This window comes from Salminus brasiliensis, chromosome 18 (assembly GCF_030463535.1).
Source record: "Salminus brasiliensis chromosome 18, fSalBra1.hap2, whole genome shotgun sequence".
Classification (NCBI taxonomy): Eukaryota; Metazoa; Chordata; class Actinopteri; order Characiformes; family Bryconidae; genus Salminus; species Salminus brasiliensis.
Genome location: NC_132895.1, coordinates 26,101,402 through 26,121,803, shown reverse-complemented (window position 1 = coordinate 26,121,803; position 20,402 = coordinate 26,101,402). Strand labels below are relative to the sequence as shown.

General features: G+C 38.3%; 3 protein-coding genes across 4 annotated transcripts in view; 2 read left to right on the top strand and 1 right to left on the bottom strand.

The window, feature by feature from the left end:
• The window catches only part of crebrf (creb3 regulatory factor), a 21,161-nt gene extending 15,551 nt beyond the window's left edge, over positions 1–5,610 (top strand). For both annotated transcript variants that reach the window (XM_072661507.1, XM_072661508.1), the window contains exon 9: positions 1–5,610. This exon is cut by the window's left edge and continues 3,256 nt beyond it. The gene's annotated coding sequence lies outside the window, so the exon portion shown is untranslated.
• Positions 5,611–7,176: 1,566 nt separating this feature from the next.
• On the top strand, positions 7,177–14,810 carry bnip1b (BCL2 interacting protein 1b). The gene is made up of 6 exons (XM_072662746.1): positions 7,177–7,281; positions 7,496–7,588; positions 8,043–8,134; positions 8,243–8,347; positions 11,503–11,621; positions 12,684–14,810. Exons 1-6 carry the CDS (start codon positions 7,198–7,200, stop codon positions 12,878–12,880), a joined length of 690 nt encoding a protein of 229 aa, XP_072518847.1. The 5' UTR covers positions 7,177–7,197; the 3' UTR covers positions 12,881–14,810.
• A 52-nt stretch (positions 14,811–14,862) lies between these two features.
• On the bottom strand, positions 14,863–19,615 carry stc2b (stanniocalcin 2b). Its single transcript, XM_072662745.1, has 4 exons — positions 19,293–19,615; positions 18,768–18,910; positions 17,696–17,907; positions 14,863–16,753 (listed from the first exon to the last, which is right to left on the bottom strand). Exons 1-4 carry the CDS (start codon positions 19,438–19,440, stop codon positions 16,372–16,374), a joined length of 885 nt encoding a protein of 294 aa, XP_072518846.1. The 5' UTR covers positions 19,441–19,615; the 3' UTR covers positions 14,863–16,371.
• Between the last annotated feature and the right edge of the window lie 787 nt (positions 19,616–20,402).

Genomic DNA, 20,402 nt, shown 5'->3' with positions numbered 1-20,402 from the left:
TGACAGTGAGGTCTTGAAAGGACGGGCTAACTTTTGAGTCCCCTGTGTGTGACGATGAATACAGCGTCACAATCTTCATTTGCCTTCAGAAGACATTTCCTATGGAAAAGTGAAAAATTCTGCTTTGGGTTTTTGTTTTTGTTTTTTAATTCAGGTCGATGTACAGTGTTGACACATTCTCCCTGGCTGTTGCCAGCGGTGAATGTTGTCATCATTGATTTGATATTTTTTTTTGTACTTGTACTTATTGAGGGGTGGGGAGAATCTGAGGTGTTCAAGGAAGCTTTCATTTCTTGTTAGTGGCTCAGAAGAAAAAAAAAAAACTATATCGCTGTACTGTAAGGCAAATCCATTTGCCGTGGGGAATTGATCGAACTACATTCTTTTTGCCTTTCCAAAACACCCATCCGTTCTCTAAAAGCGACAAGGCTTACTGCTTTGTTGCTGTGGCAACTTATCCCGGCCTTCATTGTGCCATCTCCAACTAAAGCTACTTAGCCTGGCATTGGCTCAGAGTACTTATGACCATTCTCTAAAAAAGACAAAAAAACAAAACAAAAAATAAACACTTGATGGCAAGTGACAATAAGCATGGGGGTTTTAGATGGAAGCGCATGTTGTGTATCTGTCAGTGGCCTGCTGTATAGGGAGAGTTTGTCTTTGATTCTTGCGTTGTTTCAGGTTTCACATTTATGGTTGTGAGCTAAGCTTAGAGTTTTAGACTCTGTGGCATTCAAACAGTTAAGGAAATGGTTGTTATTCAAAGCCAGTAACTTTTTTTTCTTTTCTTTTTCTTTTAAATTAAAAACGCAAAATCTGTCTAAGCTATTATGTCATGTGAAATTGTATAGCTATATATTGCTAGAAGGCCTCTGCTGCAAATCAGGGTAAAGACAAAAATGGAAAATAAATTCAAGTTGTCCAGCTTGGGGGAAATTATTTCACAAAAAAATATGAATTCACACATTATTTTAAGCTGACCATACATGTGTGTACATGTATATATTTAAAATATCTATATATTTTTTGTATAATGTACAACATTTATTTAGCATGTATCCGGTCATTGTATTTACTTCATTATCCGACATGTAATGACTGCTTTTTAAAAAAGGGAAAAATGTTGTTTTGTTTCAGATCCAACCGGCAAGTCATTTCATTTGTTTATCTGATTAAATCTTTTTATTTATTTAATTTTTTTTGCACATTAACCTACGCTTCACTATATTGTTGCTGTTGCGCAAGGTCCTTGTATCTTCAAAATGACAACTTTACAGTCCAAGCAAAACACCTACATAATTAAGTGGAAGTCAGTATAAAATATTTGATTCCAAGTCTTTTTGGTGCATTTCTATTGGACAATTTCAATAGAATAAAGAAGAACTGCTAGATTAAAAAAAGTAATAAACAGAGATACAAGTTTTTGTGTGTGATCGCAACAATATGAGCATTGTTTAACTTCACTCAGACAATAATTTCTTACCACATTACATTCTTAAAAAGAGTAAGCTAGCTATTAAATCCAAATTCTGCTTCTATATGTCTGCACTATATTGATCATTAAATGAATGTTGGTGTTAAAGCTGCTTAAATCATGTTGTAGAGAAGATCAGTAATCATTCCTTGTTGTATTTGACGTGTGTATGTATGTGTGTATGGGCGCCCACTCCTCAAGTTACTAGCTAAAAGTTCTATATATTATTTTTTTTGTTTATGGAGAAACTAAAACTTTGCCACTGTATTTGTATGAACCGCAAGTTCACCTAAACGCACTTGGATCTCAATGGAAAATTGCTGAAACCTTTTCTTCCAAAATTTTCCAAAATGGCTACAGTACACGTTTAAGCATTTAAGACGACACATACACGTGTTTTTATGTTTCTTTTTTATTTGTATAATTTTGGCATGCCTCTTTTTTTCTTTTCTTTATATATATATATATATATATATATATATATATATATATGTGTGTGTGTATGTTGTGTATGTAAGAAACATTGCTCTCAATGGTGCACTATGCAGGTCTTTGTCACTGCAGTAAGATGGGATGTTGCTTTAGTTTTCAGCTATCCTAACGAAGAGGCTTGTGCTTGTTTTTTTGTTGTTGTTTTTTTACAAAGATGTTTAATCTCGTTTAATCCTCTACATGGATAATGTTGAGATTACGTCAAAACATTATTCTTTTAGGTGGCCATAACTTTTGCGTTTAAAGGTTGTCGAAATATGACCATTCAATAAGCATTTCATGAGAGGTGGCCTGTCTTACTGTTGTTAAATAAACATGCTATTTTCCAGTGTATTTAACCTATGGGATGCTGTAGTTTTGTATGTTTGATCATTTTATGTCTTGTCAATGTCAGAGCTGTCAATTAATGGACCTTTTATAATTCGTCTTATCTGCCATTTTCTGTGCTTTCTTTTTGTTTCGTTACTCTGTAATAGATTTTCAAATTTGATTGTTTCTCAGAAGTAGGTACAAGGGTGTCGGATAAGAGAGTTTCAACACCACTGGCTTAGAGTTTTGTAGAAGCATGAACTAAAGCATTCCTCAAACTTATTCTTTTTTTCTTTTTTTTGGCTTGTAAATGTCCTGTTAAGAAGGCTTTGTGTTGTACATACTGGGTAATGGCATTTGAAAATGTTGATGGAGCACTTTGACAGGCATGACTATGTGCATGCAGACCCTACTCAGTTAAGTATATCTATATATATAGGAACTGACCATCCAATGAGCCTGCATTAAGGTCATCATTTGCAGAAAATATACATAACTGGTTAATTCATTGATTTTAACCAATGAGCACAAGGTGACCGAGGTGCATTTTAGGTGCCGCACATACTTTGTAGATACAGTTCCATAGCGCTCCAACCATTTGTATAATACTAGATCCTATATATCTTCTAAGCCGAAAAAGACCCACACCCACACACATACACACACAGAGAGAAAAAGATTCCAATGATATTTTTGAAATGATGCCTGCAAAATCAGGTGCCTTATTCAAACAGATGAAAATCCAAACTTGATCTTATGGAACCAAGATTTCTGCCCGTTATGCCAAGAACTAAAATATGTTTTGTTTTGTTTTGTTTTTTCTTTTCTTTTTGGAAGTGTCGAGCAGTGAGCTTTTTGCAGATACAGAGAACTGTTGCTGCTTTGCCTCGTACAGTTTTCATGTAAAGATGAATGTAGTCTTCCTTCAATGGAATCAGTTCAATGTGTTCGTACACTTTTGACTTGTGGAACATTTTGGTTGAGAGACTATCCAAAGAGTGCTGCAGTCATGATGTAGACTCATTTTAGGTTTATATTGTCCTATACACATGTTTTATTTCTTAGATTTTGTTTGTTGGTTTGTTTGTTTAGGCTCAGATCAGTAGGCTCTTACACAAGTTTGACTTGTTTCTGCCTTTGTACTATAGTCTTCACATTTGACTTGCCATAACATTTCCTGTACTTTTATTTATTTGTCCTCAGCTCATCAACCGTGGTTCCTAGTAGAAAATGCATTATTCCATAATAATAAGATACAAGAGAAGGCCTTGCTGAAATCCATTTAGCAGACCCATAGTGGTGGATTGGGGACTTATTATGGGAGCCCTGTAAGGAACTGGTAGATCAGCTTTGCAAAGACAATGTCAAACCTTGTAAGCGTTGTGTCCCTTCACCAATGTTCAAGATTACTGTGCCTCTCAATTCTTCTGGTTCTGCTGTTCCTCAGATTGCTGGGTAATGACTTTATTTTCTTGGAGCAGTGTCATTCATTCACCAACCAACAGAGATGGCCTTCAGCAGTTGTTCTCCAATGAACAAAATCAAAGTTTTCCGACAACACAAACGACACAAAAAGAGGTGCGCATTGTTTGACCTAGATCTATCCGAGACCGATTTGCAATCAGCGGAAGGCGGGAAGCGGAGGGCTGTTTTTGCACTAGCCGCCAGCAGATTAGCGAAGCAGTTCTACGGGCTCGGGTTGGAGGGAGCGTGTTACCTTGTATCCAGTCACCTCTGCCGAGAAAGCCCGAGTCTTCTCCCGAGGGTTGCTGCCGCGTAGCTCCCTCCGTACCACTGGCTGGCAGGAAGCTCTTCGTTCCAGTGTGTTCAAATCAAAACTTGGACATTGGGTAGGAGTCCCGTCTCGCCACCCATGGTGCTGAATTTCAAAAAAAAAAAAAAAAAAAAAAACAACAAACAAAACAAAACTAAAAAACTAAAAAAAAAAACTAAAATGTACTTGAACACCCTCAGTGGCATAAGAGCTGTGACTTTTTGGCATCTGTTGTCAGGCTCATGGACTTTTTCCCCGTATCTTGCAAGGAACTGTGCTTGGACAGTGGTGACTGTGACATCGACTCAAGCCACTGCAACAGCCGTGCCAAGGCCTCGTGCTCAACAAACATAAAAGGGCGGCCGTGTCGGACTTGGACTGAACTTGTGGTCGGGTGGGAAAGGGGTGTGTAAATGTAGCGGTGATAGCTTTTTTGTTTGTTTGTTTGTTTGTTTGTTTTGTTTTCTTTACTTTGAGGAGGACATGGAGCGCTAGTAGGGTCACCTGGACTGTTGGGCCCAGATCTCTCAACTTGCACTGAAGTGCACTGGACACATTCAGACGACTACCAAACGACACAATACTGCTCCCGATAATGCTAATAGCCCCTTTTCCCTAGTACTTTTTCCAGACACCACACACACACCCACACAGATGCACGCACACACACCATCACGCTGCAATGATTTACATCTCCTTCCAAACTTTGCCAAATTTCCATTGAGTTAGAAATAAGAATTGACTTTCTGTAAACTTTGGGGTGTGGTTCATGAAAAAAAAATGAACGAGAAGTTTTGGGGTTTTTTGGGTTTGTTTTTGTTTGTTTTGGAAAATCCATACAACGTTCAATTTTACTGAAAGAATTTCCACCCATTTATGAGGAAAAAAGAAAAAAGCTACACAATTCATGACCTTGATGTAATGCTTCTGATGTTGTATGGTATTCTACTAGATAATTTAGCATGGGATCTTTAAGTAGCTAGTACTGTGTGTGTACTCCCCAGGTGTAAAACTTCTCTTTTTTGTCACAGTAGGAAGGCTGTATTTCATTGCTAAGTGCTCTGTTCTAGATCTCTTGGTGATATTCATAAGCAAAATTCTGCAGTGTATCCTACTGAAACTAACAGTTACTTGATCCTATTAGCAATGTCTATATTTGTAGTTCACATATATGCCTGTTCAAATACAATATCTTGACAGTTGTTCTATTTATGTTTCAATGTTGTGCTGGGTTTATACTTTTGACTTCTCTCTCTCTCTCGTTTTATTACTTTGTTTTGTTTTGTTCTTTTTTTTGAGGCACAATTAGTTGGAAAACAGCTTGGTTTATTGAGCCTTGTTAATGTAAAGATGTGAAGTAGGCTTAAAATCAGTTGTGATTGACTCTTGAACATGTGTCTGCTTGTGCTATTGTGCCTCTCTTTCTTTCTCATTTTGTATTATCCTTAATTATGTCACTGCATCGTATCAGCCCGGAGTTGGTACCACAATTTTGCTTGTAACCATGATAGTCTAATTCTATTATTGATTTTAATATCGGAAATAAACATTAGAAATGGCAGCATTTGCTCTGCGAGTTCTCTCGTGCCATACATTTTTATTCAAATCATAACCTCGGTGCCAAAGTGGTCCCAGACCAGGGATTTGAGGGCATGCTTTAAAAAGGCTGAAAGTAGGCCTGTACTTTTTGTGTAAATTATATTCAGACTCATGACTTCCTAATTTTACCCCCCCCCCCTTACCCTTCCTCCTATTCTCCAGCACTCTCTCTTCCTCATTCCATCTGTGTTCGGCTAGCGGTCACACATTTCACTGTCAGTATGACACAGCAAACTTTCACCTACAGTCCAGCCTGGCCCAGTATTTAAAAAAAATAAATAAATCACTTGGGTCATTTTCACAGTGCTGTCTCAAAGGGACTATCATGTTGTCTTGTGTTGACTTTGACTTTGCTTGCATGTAGGTGGAGCTTAGAAACAGGGATACACTAGTATGGGAAATGTGGGCGGATGACGATACACACAGCCCAGCGTCACCTAAACAACCACAAACTGTTCTCACAGACCCTTAAACAGTCCTGTAAGGTTTTGAAATATATATTTAGAATTTAATGGCACAAAGAGACCTAAGGGGATGTCTTAAATTACTTTATAAAATAGAAAAAAAATAAAATACAATGTGTAATACCCCCCATCTGTAAATAATCTGTAAATAATATTGTGTATATATTTTAATAAGTAATAAGTAATTTATCTAAGTTTTGCATCTGCATGTCTTACTATCCCATTGCTGCTGTGGCACTGTGAATTTCTCCACTGTGGGCTTAATAAAAAGGATTATCTTATCTTAAAAAAAAAAATAAAAAAAATCAGAAAAGTCCACCCAAGTGGCACAGCCATCTACATATAGGCCATATGCTTGGGTGATTACTGGCCTTAATTGAATGATTGCTAAACATGACAAAGAAAAATGGGTGTGGATTCTGGCTAGCTGAAAACTCGTCAATCACAATTCTGGCTTGTAATCACTAGCTAGCAGTGAAACTAGCTATAAAAAACAGGTGTTTTGAATCAGGTTTGCTTAAGCAGAAATATATCATTTATTTAGATTTCCAATTTTATATAAATGCACAAATCACTATTTTCCAACATGGAAACAACTGCAGTCATTCAGTAAATAGGTTCCAGATTTGGGAGGCTTCCCACGTTTCAGTATGATATATGTGGATGGACAGTCTAACTATAAGTGAACTACACAGGGACGATATTTAAAATGAGATTTGCAAACTATAGGGAGTGAAGGCGACAGGAACTCGTGAGTTACGAATTTCACTACACAGGAAGTTGACAGTAAAGTTTACCCATCAGTCATCGCGTGTCTTGCGGTCAAACAGCTGGCTCGTTATCTAAGAGCATCACGAGCAGTACAGCACAGTGTGAACACGACACAAGCCTGTTGTATGTCCATTCAAATCACATTTATTCCCATATAACGTCTACACAATGTGATACATGGCAGCAGTTCATTGGTTTTGCTGGATACCTCAGGAAGCAAAGATTGCTGTCTTTTACGTGATGACGTTGACGGGATGAAGGACTGGGCCAACGCGTTTTCATTTGGACCTTTCGCTTACCGTATCACAACAAATATGGCGTCGTCCTTTGACGTCCACGTCCGAATATGTGGGCAAGAAATTATCAAATATGATTTAGAAATTAAAGCTTTAATTCAGGTAAGCTCTTGTTTGCCTACAGAATCAGGAATACACAGCAATTTAACTTTTGGTAATTAGTTAGATAACTAGCTGGCTAGCTGGCTGGCTGGCTAGCTCCTTATCCTAACAGTAGCTGGTGCTAGCTAGCTAGCTAAGTTACTACGGTGTTTTGTTTCCTGAGTTAACGCTAGGAAAGCTTTTCTATTAGCACTAGCTGTTTGTTTCTCACTAGGATATACGAGAATGTTCTGGACCTCAACCTGTGCTGCTGGAGCTGAACTCTGCAGTGAAGGAAAAGTTCATTCAATTAAGACAGAGAATTCAGGTGAAAATACTACTTCATGTTTCATACAGTGTAAAAAACAACAGAACAGCAATCTTTTTAATGTAATATCCAAGTGCCAGCTAACAAAATACAAATATGTTCAGTTATAACATTAGATGATCATCATATGTTACTGCAATTTCAACCCTTGATTTATCTTCTATAACTGTTACACTCCAAGCAAAAAACAAATCTACTGAGAAAACACGTCATAATAATGTAACCCATCATCGAGAAGAACGATTTATTCATTCAGATGGTTCTTTGAGATGTCATGGCTTTCTATAAAACCATTACCAAGAACCCGTAAAGGCATACTCTTGAATGTGTTGTTTGTGCAGACACGAACGCACTTGCTGCTCAGATGAAGACATTCAAACAAACAATCTTTGTTTCTGCCTAAGATCTTTGCACAGTACTGCCTTTGTAAGACAACCAGTTCTTGTGTTGGTAGGATATGGAGCAAATGGCTAAAGAACAAGACAGTGAGTCTGATAAAAATGCCATTATGACTGAAACAGAAGCACATCACAAACAGATGTTAAGGTAAGATTAATACAGGCCCATGGCCTTTCATTCTGCATGCAAGTCTACTTTTAATGTCCTGTGTAAGTTAGTACAGATAGTAAATCTATTTTCTCACCTCTCTACCAGTAATCAGACAGCATGGAGGAAAGCCAACTTGGCTTGTAAGCTGGCCATTGATAACCGAGAAAAGGATGAACTCCTGCATGGCGGTGATTCATCAGTGAGGCAAAGGTATGTCACATCATTTCTAAGCAGGAAAGCAAATGACTTGCTTGCAATAATCAAAATACTCAGAACTTCATTCTGAAGGATTTAATAATGGAAGAACATCCACAGAGCACTGAGCCAATGCAGACAAGGGGAAGAGTGTCAATTGCAGGGGTGTTCCCAAGTAGATGCTATGGAAGATCCACCACCCAAGAAAGCATAGTTTCAACCCTAAGGTGTGTCCTAAAGCAAAATAATTTCCAGAAGTTATAGGCTTAGGGGTTAAGCCACTGAGCCCAGAAGTACTTTTTATAAGATCCTTTGAATAGTCACCCACAATTAAACTTGCCACAGTACTCTTTCTTTTTTTTCCCTTTCTGATACCATATTTTACCAAATCTTGAGTTTCATCTGATACCACTTACTGGAAATTCACATAAAGCAATTAAATCAGTTTTTGCAATTAATTTATTTGACAATTTTATTCTGTGATATTTAATACAGTACAGATGTAGCACATGGATAATAGGTTGTAAATGCTGGATTGTTATTATAATGCTCATTTTAAACTCTCACTAGGATAGTCTGGTGGAGGGTGAACACACAGTGATGTCATGCAGATGGCAAGAATGTGTTTCTATGAGACCATAGAAAGATACAGTTATAATAGGCACACCGTAGGAACTGAGGTGTCAGGAGATGATGTGGTCCAGGTTGGTAACGCCAGCTTTGGTTATATAGTTTGGTTATATTGTGTCACTAAGAAATGTTGGACCTTCTTGAAATAAGCACTGCAGTGAATGCTCAACCAAAACACAAAGGTTTAGTACTGTGTTGCAACACATCACTCCAAGAGAATTGGTTGTTCAGATGGTGGCTGTTAAAAGAAGGCCATGCAGCAAATTGATGGCTTCAGTCAAAAAGCAGATGTAATTATTAGTCCTCTTCCTCTAACATGGCACCAGAGACAGATTTTATTTAGAAGGTAGCATCAGGTGCCTTGTAAGTGAAATAGTGGAATTATCAGTTTATCAGTGATGGGAGAGAATGTGCACGTTATCATTTAGTAGCTCCTGAGATTCATGACCAAGGTTTATTATACAGGTCCCATCCACAGAGAAAAGCACAGTACAGGACCACTACTCGCCAGTTATTGTTTTTGGACCTTTTTTAACACGGCAATGACGCCAACAAGCAAGTTCAGTACTGTATTCCAACACATCACTGATAATGATGATGATAATGGCTTGCTTGGATGGCAGCTGATCAAAAGAAGTCTTTGATGCAAATTTATGACCCGTTGAAGCACATTAGTTAGCCTCAAGTCCAAATGCAAATGTCATTATTAGTTTCCACAATAAGATGTAACTGGAAAAGTTCTCTTCCTCTAACATGGCACCGGAGACTGCCTGCCCTATTTACAAAGTGGCATCAGGTTTCAGGGATATTGGATAATGTACAGGCTACACTTTGTGTTTTTGTTAAGCGGCTCCTATACTTCATTGACAAAGTTTATTATACAGGCTTTATCCAAAGAAAACAGCATTAGCTGTAAGTTCTAAGTGCAGATGGTATACTGGAATGCATAAAATTGTAAAATGTGAAGGTGAATTCTTATTGATCATTAATCTAGAATTTTTGTTACCTTTGGTGAAAGAGTACATTGATGGAGCAGCTATGCCGAACCTGTAACATTACTTTATTTACAATTTTCATTATTATCCTTTATTAGAAATATAGCCCCAGGTATGTTGTGCAAAAACAAGGATTTGCCAGGTTATTAGTTAACTAACGCCTTTATTGCACCTTCTTGGCCAGTGGAAAGGGCCCACCACAGGACCACTACTCACTAGCAGAGGTCCCAGACGTACACAGTCCCATACTTAAATAAAAGTACACATACTTTTAGTGAAAGTTGAAGTATGATTTGCAGTTTTTACTCAAGTAAAAGTATAAACGTACATGCTCCAAAATTTCTCCTGATACACAGCTCTAATTCTTTTATTTAGCCTGATCGATAACGACAGTAATCTGGGCTATACAAAGTTAGGGGTTTAGATGCATACTTGCAGAACTATGTGCAGAACTCAAAAGCAAGGTGCCAAAGTTAGGGGTTTAGATGCATACTTGCAGAACTATGTGCAGAACTCAAAAGCAAGGTGCCAAGAAACGAATTGGCACAAGTGTGTTTGTTTGATTGGTGACGATTAGCATTTCCATCAGATTACAGAATCAATGCTGTGCTTTGTCTTTCACACAAACCGAAGCTTTAACTGATTCGAATTCACTGACAGTAAAGTGCCTGAGCTAGGTGGCTTTTTAGAACCCATGATTTAAAGTGTTAAATCAAACATTTCAAGTAACGAGTCTGTTCTGAAAATGTAGTAAGTAAAAAGTGCTGATTTTTCTTGGGGGAAAAAAGTGGAGAGTAAAAGTAAAATGTATATAGTTGCAGAAATAAACTTTCAAATATACTTAAGTACAGTAATTAAGTACTTATACGCCATTACTTGGGCAGTCTCTAGTGTGAAAAACCACATGCTGCTACCTTAAGAATCTCTGTAGCTACATGGACATTTATTATTATTTTTTTATTCATTAAATTTTAACGACAGTTTCTGTTTCCTGATTCAGCATTTTTTTTGGATGGAAGTTAGCTAGTGTGACCATCTTTTCATTTATAGTTCAGTCAAGTCCTCAAATAGCAACACTCATTTTTATTCCAAAATCTATGCTAACTTTTTACTCTAGCACTCTTTAGGTTATCCACTGAGATCCATATTCAGGGAGCATGTGCCACAAACAAACAGCCATTGTTTTTAATCTATCAGTCACTGTCAGGCACATATGTACAGTTTTTGGTGAGGTGTCAGTGTGGAAGCAAATTGCTTTGTTTGTGAAAATACAAAAAAAGCAATGATCAAAAACTAAATCAAGTGAATTATAAGAGCGGTTGTCCTGTGGGGGGCAGTGTGGACAATGCCTAAACAGATATTATAACCATAGTTGGGAGCTGTATGTATTTTTGCTAACATTATGTGTAACAAGTTTCTTGCTTTATATGGCCAGCTATATGCAAGTGTTCATTTACGGCATTTAGCAGACGTTTCAAACGTTTGATATCAATGTTTTCAACAATATAAAACCAATTTTAATTTATTGATTGTTCTTGGTTGTAGGAAGGCCACAAAGGAAAGCCTAGTGCAGACGTCCAGTGACATCACTGAGAGCTTGATGAGCATAAGCCGCATGATGGCTCAACAGGTGAAGCAGAGCGAGGAGAGCATTGGCACGCTAGGTAAGAAGACAGAACTGTTTCCATGGTTGTAGATGTTTTTGTGTTTTTTTTTTTTTTTTGTCTGTATGTTTGTTTTAAAATGATAAACATACTTATTAGGTTGGATTACTTATTAGGACTATACATGTATACTAAATGGAGGATTCATGAATAATAAGCAAATAGTGGAAACAGTATTTACACTACACTGGTTTTGTTTTTTCATTAAATTAGCAGATTTATGTGTACATTTAGCATCATGAGTATCTTTCATGTGCCTCTTGCAACAAATACAAACAGCATGTAGAGAGGTAGTTGGACTATGTTGAGTGATGAAAGTGTGTTTATAATTAATGCTGCCACTTTACAGCTCTTAGAGAGAGACAGAGAAACCCAGAAAAGGCTACATGGCTCTGGTTTGGCCTCTGATGGTGGAAAAAACAAAAACATAAAACTTAATATTATTTTTAGTATATTATATTTATAAGTTATGTCATTTTTCAAAGCTGTATTGCTAAAATCACTGTGGTGTAATCCAATTTTGTCAAAGATCTGGAGCTACCAACTTTACTCAATCAACATTAAAACTTGGCAATCAACATTAAAATGAAAATCAAATGCAAAATGTAATGAACAAATGACCATCCCCTGTTATTGCTCTGGATAATGCCCCCCCCTAAACCCAAGAATTATTATTCAGTCATCAGATGACTTATCAGCTCATTAACTGTTACATAATCTGCAATAATTGTTTTATGGAATGCTTTGGACTTTGAAACTTGCTTTGAAAGTTAACTGTATTTCTTTAAATCTGTAGGATCCAGGGTGTGATTTTCCTCAGTAGTTTAATAAATAGTGATTTATAGTGAGTTATTTATAATTGTCTATGTTGTTCAGAGCTGTATTTAGAATAAGGCCTTTATTAAATGCATTGATAGTTTCTATATTAAAATGTCAAAAGGCGACTTAATACTAAGTAGTGTTAATTTTGAATGTTAGAAATTATTTACCTATTTTAATGTAAGTGTGATCAATCAGCCAAACCGGACTAAATATAGTGCCTCTTATTCACTCTATTTATAGCTACCTCATCAAGGACAGTACTGGAGACAAATGAAGAATTTAAGGCAATGACTTCAACGATCCACTTGGGAAGAAAGCTTATCCTGAAATACAATCGACGTGAACTGACTGACAAACTGCTGATATTTCTAGCACTTGCGCTGTTTTTTGCCACCGTCCTCTACATCTTGAAAAAGAGGCTCTTTCCTTTCATTTAGGGGCCTGTTTGTTTCTTGCCCCATTCAAATGAAGCCTAAATTGGCTCTGTGGCTCTGCAGACAGAGATGGCATTGACTTCTACATGACCTCAGATAAAATTAGGATTTTATCCCCCTTCATCCAAACACTGAATCAGGGAGGAAGTAGTATTTATATGCATAGATCTGGGACATGCGCTAGTGACACAGTTAGTGTGGGATTTCAGATAAGTAGCCAGTAGCAGTATGAGGTCAACCTCATGCCTGACATCTTAAGCATTTCCTGTGCTGCATTGATGCTGTTGGCTGCCGTTATGCAGTCAGTTGTGTTTAATAGGCAATATAACACTTGTGAATTATATTTAGTACTTGTGCTAAGTCCAGCGCTCAGTCGGATGGTATCTGATTTTTTGAGAACGTTTATAAATATGAAGAAACAAATATGAATATGGGATAGGGCTGCACAATATTAGTATATCAATTTGAGGTGGGCAATGGGGTAATTGTATTTGTAAATGATAAAATGTTGATATTGTGGTGTTGTTAACTGTGCTTTCCTTAGGATATTGAACTTCCTCGTTGAAAAAACTCCCAACTGGATGTTTCATTTCAAATTTAGCAAATTTGTGGTGGAAACTGTTGTACTAAACATTTATGATGGCACGTTTGTTAAATCTGGCATCACTAGTGCATTTTTGTCTGTATGTCAAAATATTGTGATGCATATAGTCTATCGTGAAAAATGTCTGTGCATATCATGATATTATATATTTGCCGTATTGCCCACCCCTAATTGCAGTTATATTGGTACTTGTTACACGATTGCGCTATATATTAAAAATACATTGGTAATTAGTTAATGTGACAAGATTAAAGACTGACATGATTTATTTTTCATCAAAATGCTTTACTTTTGTTGACTTGACTATCTGGATTCATCGCCCAATGCAGCTGTGAACTGTGATTGGCTTGTTTGTATCAGTTTTGCGAAGGCCTATATCTGGATGAACAAAGCATATATTGTGCTGCCCTAGTGTGGGAATATGAAATGTTGACCGTAGAAGAGGGGCATTCATGGGTGTTAATGAAGCGAAGACCGTTTAACCCAGTGTTAATTCATTTCTTTTCGATGTTTTTTGTGATTGGTATACCTCAGGAGAATGGCTGTGTTTGTTTATCCCAGGTAACCCTGTTAGGAAATGTCTAGATAACATTTTTGACAAAGCCCAAAGAGATATATATTTTCAGATATATATTTCTGTGTGCCTTTAAACTCCAGTGCTTAAGTGCTCTCTCCTGTGCAACTTTAATGCACAGGCAACGGTGTATGCTCTTCTTGCAAAACCATGGAACAACAGTTGACTTGAAATGACATGTCAGTTGTTGAATTCCAAACTGTTTACATGTTTACTGTTTCATTTACTTTACTGTGGAATTTGCTTTTAAAAAGGGAATGTGTATAACTATATTTGGGGTTCAGCTATATTGCAATAATATAAATAACTAATACATTTGTCAGAATGTATTAAAAGCAACCTCAGTGCCAATGTCTGCGACTGTACTGCTAGCACCCGTGTCATTCAGGGTGATGCCACAGGACGGTGCTGTGGCACTTCTTTTTCATTTAACCCATATAGTTCCTTGTCCCAGTAGATTTCAATCCTGATGCTCAGGAATTGGTAAACTACAGTTAGTAGTGCCCTGCTCTGCATAACACTGAGCTGAAATTTGAACCTTTCCAGGCATTGTGTCTTCTGTTTGATACTTTGAGGAAAGACTGTGATATTGTTTTGTGTGATAAATATCTCTGTAGTACACTCAATCAGTCTGTTAAATATGTTGGCAAGTACACACTATTTGCACTGGGCAAAAAGTTGCTGTGTTTACAATGTTATTTTAATTCCTGTTTACTGAAGTTTCACTATCAAATACATTTTTTTTCCCAATACAATATTTCAGTGTCATTTTTAGTGTCATTTTTAGTGAAATTAAACTTCGGGGGGGTTGCTTTAGAACAAGACTTTATCTTGGGCAGAAATAATAAATATAAAAGTACTAATGACTAAACAGGGAACAATAGGGATAAACTGACTAGCATTTATACATACAAAATGTCCTGTACTTCCTCAACAGAAAATATAATTTATTGTGTGAAAAACATTTGAATACAATGGATTACTGTGAAGGCACCCAAAAAGAAGAAATCTTAAGTATCTGATAAAAAATACAAAACAATGTATAAATAAAACAATTGATTTGCAAGAAATAAATTTAATAACTGCACAATACTAGTTTGTGACGTACCTGACTCAACTTGCAAATGACGGTACAAGCCAAAAGGTCATGCATAACATTTTGGAAAATAGAAATAAATAAGAAAAAGATACATAATTAAACAAAAGGCAGTAGACGTCTGTACATTTAGCGAGTTGCATTGGTAGTATGTAGGGACAAACACATTAACATGCCCTTCACACAATATATCATACAGTATGCTAATATAGGTGCATGTCACATGGATGAGGTAGGTCCCAAGTAATACCATACTTAACTGTACTTAATATCTGGCCTCTTTTCTATCCAGATGTGGTCATTTTCTATTACGGTATACACAACTTATATAGTAGTCAAAAATAGTTTTCAGTATACATAAACTGTATATGTTAGACAAGTAACATGTAGAAGCCGGATTTGTAGCTGGAATGTCCTTCAAAGACTTTTCTTAAAACAACAAAAAGTAAACCCTGATGATGCTTTCATTAGTATTATGAACATTCCTTTTTTTCTTTTTAGCAATCTTGTGATCGGTCATTTAAAGCCATTCATCTATTTAGACAGTTGCCTTTTAAATACCTTACACCTTTAGATTCAGTTCTATTCAGTGGCTGTGTATGAGTGTACACAAGATTGCTACTGCATTTTACTCACTTCTCCAACTTGTCTGGCATTAGAGAGGCAGTTTTGTAAAGAAACAGAATATGAAACTGAGCTAGAACATACTGTGCTCCTGAGAAACAGCACCAAGACGACTAATAAATTTACTTACTTAATGAATTCACTTATAAATCACTGACTTATTGAATAACCAGAGACTGTTCAAGTGAATAAAAGATGTGCTCGTGATATTTTGCCATGAGAGTATGCCTTAAATGACAGGCAGCTGAATGTTAGGACAGGATGACAATATTTTGTCAGGATGAAAGCCTAAAAGGCTTTGGATTTGTATTCCATTCAACTACCATTATGCTCATATTCTGAGATGCAGCGGATGCAGTCTCAGGAATGTAGCTTATGTTCTTCTTGGTGGTACAGTACAGACTGTAGACTCTGTAGATGTTTTGGTTTCGACCAACCCCCCTCCGTGGAATTGCTGGAGGCCTTGGCTCATTGCATCTTTTGTTGCACTTGTATGTATTTGATGCTGCAGGAAGAGTGGTCGTATTGTAAGAAGTTACAGACACGCTTAATTTCTGTATGCACAAATTTCAGCACTGCAGAGCTTCCTCCCCATTTCACCTTCTTTGAGTGGTGTTTGAAGACTTCCTAAGCAGAGCAGTCTCAGGGTGTGTGCTGTTGTCCTGAGACCCAGACCCCGAAGACCGACGGCCTTTATCCTCATCTCTATCCCCAAGAGTCCGAACTTGCTCCCCATTTGCCTCTGAAAGGGACTGGCTAGCAGGGGGCAGGGTATTCGCCATGCCCCCGTGTGGGGTGGTGAAAACAGGGACAGGGGTGGCGGTGCCATGCCGTTCCACGTGGCCTGTGGAACAGAAGCTTAGGCTGGCACACAGGGCACCCCAGTTCTGCTCACATTGGGCACGGATCCGTCGGACAATGGCTGCACGAACCTCCTCTCCGCAACCCAGGAGGATGTTCACCAGCTCCACATGAGGCCTGGTGGCAAAAGAAGGAGGAATTGGAATGCTTTTAATAGTAACCAAGGATAATTACAGTTTTATTTATTTATTTATTTAAGTTAGCAATAGTAGCCCAGAATACTCTTCAGCTAAAGTCCCTGCACACTCCAGACCAATGTTTACATAGTTATAATCTGAAAATAATTAGTAGTCCTTGTGTTTATTTTGTATTTATTTCAGCTTTAGTCACAAGTCACAAATACCAGAGGTTTAACAAGAAAGTCTGTCAATAACGGTTGATCTGATATGTTATCAGTAATTTAACAGTACTAATACGCTACTGAAAACTGTGGTCCCCTGATTTTTTCAAAATGTCCATATTCCCTACTCTAGTCACTATAGTACTAAGTGTGTACTGTGAATCTGAAATGACCATGGATTTTGGCTAAAATAATTAAATTAGAGGTGGTGCAATAGGGTTTGTAAATGATGCACAGTAACAACATTGTTTACATACCTACTGTGGCATACTAAAGCGATTTTAGACTCAATTCCTTTATAACAGTTGTGTATACTGCAAACACTAAAAATAAGTCAGCCAACTTTGAGTAACCTCAACTGGAGGGCCCTAGAGTTCACATATGTTTATTATTGGTTGACTTGACTTTTTTTTTATTATTATTATTATTATTATTATTATTATTATTATTATTATTATTGTAATAGGGAGCCCTCAAGGACATTGACAATGTTTAGGTCTGTACTGCGTAATTTACAGCAAAAGATGGTTGCTTGCTAGTGTTCAAGTATAAAGAGCCATGAATTATGCTTCAGAAGTTCCCAACAGCTGTATCATGGCTGTTTTACTACATTGTTTTGGAGTTTGGTGGCCTTGAAGCTTTAAGAGAATTACAAGTATGACAATGCACAACTCAGCTGTCAAAGACAATTTCTTCTCTTATTTTCTAAGACTACCTACCCTTTGGGGAAGAGGTCCTGAAAGTGGATCATCTCCACCATGACGTTAACGTTCTCCCTGACTGCTGAGCAGAGGTTGTGTTTGACATAGCACTCGCGTTGCAGCTGAAACACCATCTCCTTCACGGCCAGGCACTTGCGGCTCACGCAGCTGAATTTGTGGCGCAGCCCATGAGCCATGCACTTCAGTGCGTCCTTGATGAACGATTTCCCCTGTAGCGTTGCATAAGTCATTCATCAACCTTATGCATGCTGAAACGGTGACATTTGCAACTCTGGGCCATCTGATCTGACAGCTACATGGGTGTATCTCACATTTACAACTATGCAGAGCTGCTGTGTATCTTAACTAGTGGGATGGGATTATTATTATTATTATTGGGTTTATTTTTAGGGGTGGATAAAGTACTTTAAAACACAACTCAAATGGAAGAAGATCTTTAGTATCAGGATCAAAATATATAGATAGAGACTTTTTGGTACATTCAGCACCTGTGTACATAGGAATTCCAAAAAATCCTCTCCAGCATGTTACATCATGACATTACACATGTAACAAGTGACAATGTGAAAATCACATCAAAAATGTAATTGTGTCTTACACGTGGAAATGGGTGTGGAGGGAAAAAAAACACAACACAACATTAAGTGTCTACAAAACAAGACTGTTCAGATGTAATTGCTTGTATGAGTGACCCATGAAACTTACAAAGGTCCAGAAGTGCATGAGTACATTATGCTGTGCTTTACCAATAGTTCATGATCGCAACTTATTTGTCTAGATAACAAACACTGCATATCAAAAATGATAAATTAATCTTCAAAACTCTTTAAATAAATGAATCTTTAAAAACTCATCTCAAGACCAGTTGTCATTTACAGAATTCCATATTTGTCATCTTTACGAAATCCATAAAAAGCTAGAAAATAGCGTTTTTGGAGTTCTGGAGTATGTATTTGCATTCATAACTGGATCACAATAACTGGATCAATGAAACTCGATCAGTGAAACTCGATCAGTGGAACCGGTTTATAACAGACGTTACTGCGTTAATAGGGGCGCGCGCAGTTACCTGAGAGTCGAATTTGCCCGCGTGGTGAAGGAACGTCATGCAAATCTCGTGCAGTCCGCGGATCTCGCACGAGTTGTTGTTGAAGCACTCGAACATGCCGCAGCCCACATCACCGGCGCTCACCAGGCAGTGCTGGATCTCAGCTGAAAGCGGGAGGGAGGGGGTTACCTCAAAAATGTCCTCAATTTACAGCTAATTAAGAAAATTAAAGTCATTCTCTTTGAGAAAGAGCTTGACTCCAGAAGTTCCCGCGTTTATTCTGTAGGCTACCCAACCTTTTCGGGTGGGGTTCAGATATATGGAGGATTTAAAAAGTAAAAAAGTTGGGGAAAGGGTTTTGACATCTATCGAAATTGATTTGAGACAACTTCTGTGAGAGGCTGACTGTGAGGCAGCACCTCAGACGCTGAAGCAGCCGTTGAAACTAAATGGAGAGCTGATTCGGCTTTAGCTGAGGTGAAAGCAGACAGGCTACGAGCATAGCGCGCTAAATACCACCGACTGAAGGGCTGCTACCCTGTTTACCTGTGTTCTGCAGCGACAGCCGCCTCTTCTGGACGTTCAGGAGCCTTTCCTGCGATGTGTCATGAACATCCCCCGCTGAGTCTGTGGAGTCTCCGTGCTGTGGTACCGTCAACAAGAGCAACACTCCTATGGTCAGTGTTACCCACATGTCTCGTCGCTGTTAGACACACACACACACACACACACAACGGTCAAATGGCACAACAGCGTAAAACGGAGAGCCGCTCGTCTCCGGCGTCGTGTAGCATAACCGCGGAGGAGCAGCAGCAGCAGGACGGATGCTCCGCTCTGTTATATTTCCTAAACCTCTCGTGTCACTTCTGATGAAGGAGACGAGCAGGTGCTGTCACTCGCGCCCGCTCGACCAATCAGAGGGCGACAGGAGCGCGCGCACGAGGTCGATGAGGCGCGCGCCAGGCTAAAGTCGATATATGTAGGGGTGAGCAGCGGTGAGCACGTCTCCGCCTCCCTGTTCACTTTTTCGTCTCCTCTAAGAGTGGGGTTCCCTCAGGGTTGATTGTTTAAAAAAAAAAGCTCAGCTGAGGGCAAAAGCGTGACGACCGAGCGCTGCGTCGTCCCAGAGCTCATGTCGACGGGTCATCTGATACCGGAGTAACGCAGGCGCTTGTCTGTCAGGTGGCCCCCGCACACATGGCGAACCTATTACACAGAACCGGTGGGATTATCACGTTCAGACAGAGCGTCAGGCTAAGCAGGCGCGAGAAGAAGCATTGTACAGTATAACCTAGCATGAAAACCTTCTGGAAGCTGATCTGGACGAATAACGTGTTGTTGATTTGAAGTGAAAATGATAATACTTATTATTTATTTCTCAAACGTCAAAAAGTGCAAAAATGTGCAAAGGTACTACCAAGCAAGTTTTTAGAAACGCCCCCATTTGGCAGTTTGGGTCTGTGAAGGACATTGGATGGATGTTTTGGATCATTGGTCTGTTGTAGAAGCCAGTCTCTTGTCAGTCAATCAGTGAATCAATTATTTAGATATTTTGCAAAATTCATTTTCCACCTATCTGCGTCATCTCATTGTGGGCAAATAGTTTTCATTAGTCCTTAATCAGTCCACAGCACTTCAGAGGTTCACGTTTGTGAC

Coding starts and splice junctions, on each gene's coding strand:
- bnip1b (XM_072662746.1), top strand. CDS start 7,198: ATGGCGTCGTCCTTTGACGTCCACGTCCGAATATGTGGGCAAGAAATT. Junction 7,282..7,495: donor AAATTAAAGCTTTAATTCAG/GTAAGCTCTTGT, acceptor GTTTCTCACTAG/GATATACGAGAATGTTCTGG. Junction 8,135..8,242: donor CATCACAAACAGATGTTAAG/GTAAGATTAATA, acceptor CCTCTCTACCAG/TAATCAGACAGCATGGAGGA.
- stc2b (XM_072662745.1), bottom strand. CDS start 19,440: ATGTGGGTAACACTGACCATAGGAGTGTTGCTCTTGTTGACGGTACCA. Junction 18,911..19,292: donor GCTGTCGCTGCAGAACACAG/GTAAACAGGGTA, acceptor TCCCGCTTTCAG/CTGAGATCCAGCACTGCCTG. Junction 17,908..18,767: donor CGGGCAAATTCGACTCTCAG/GTAACTGCGCGC, acceptor GCAACGCTACAG/GGGAAATCGTTCATCAAGGA.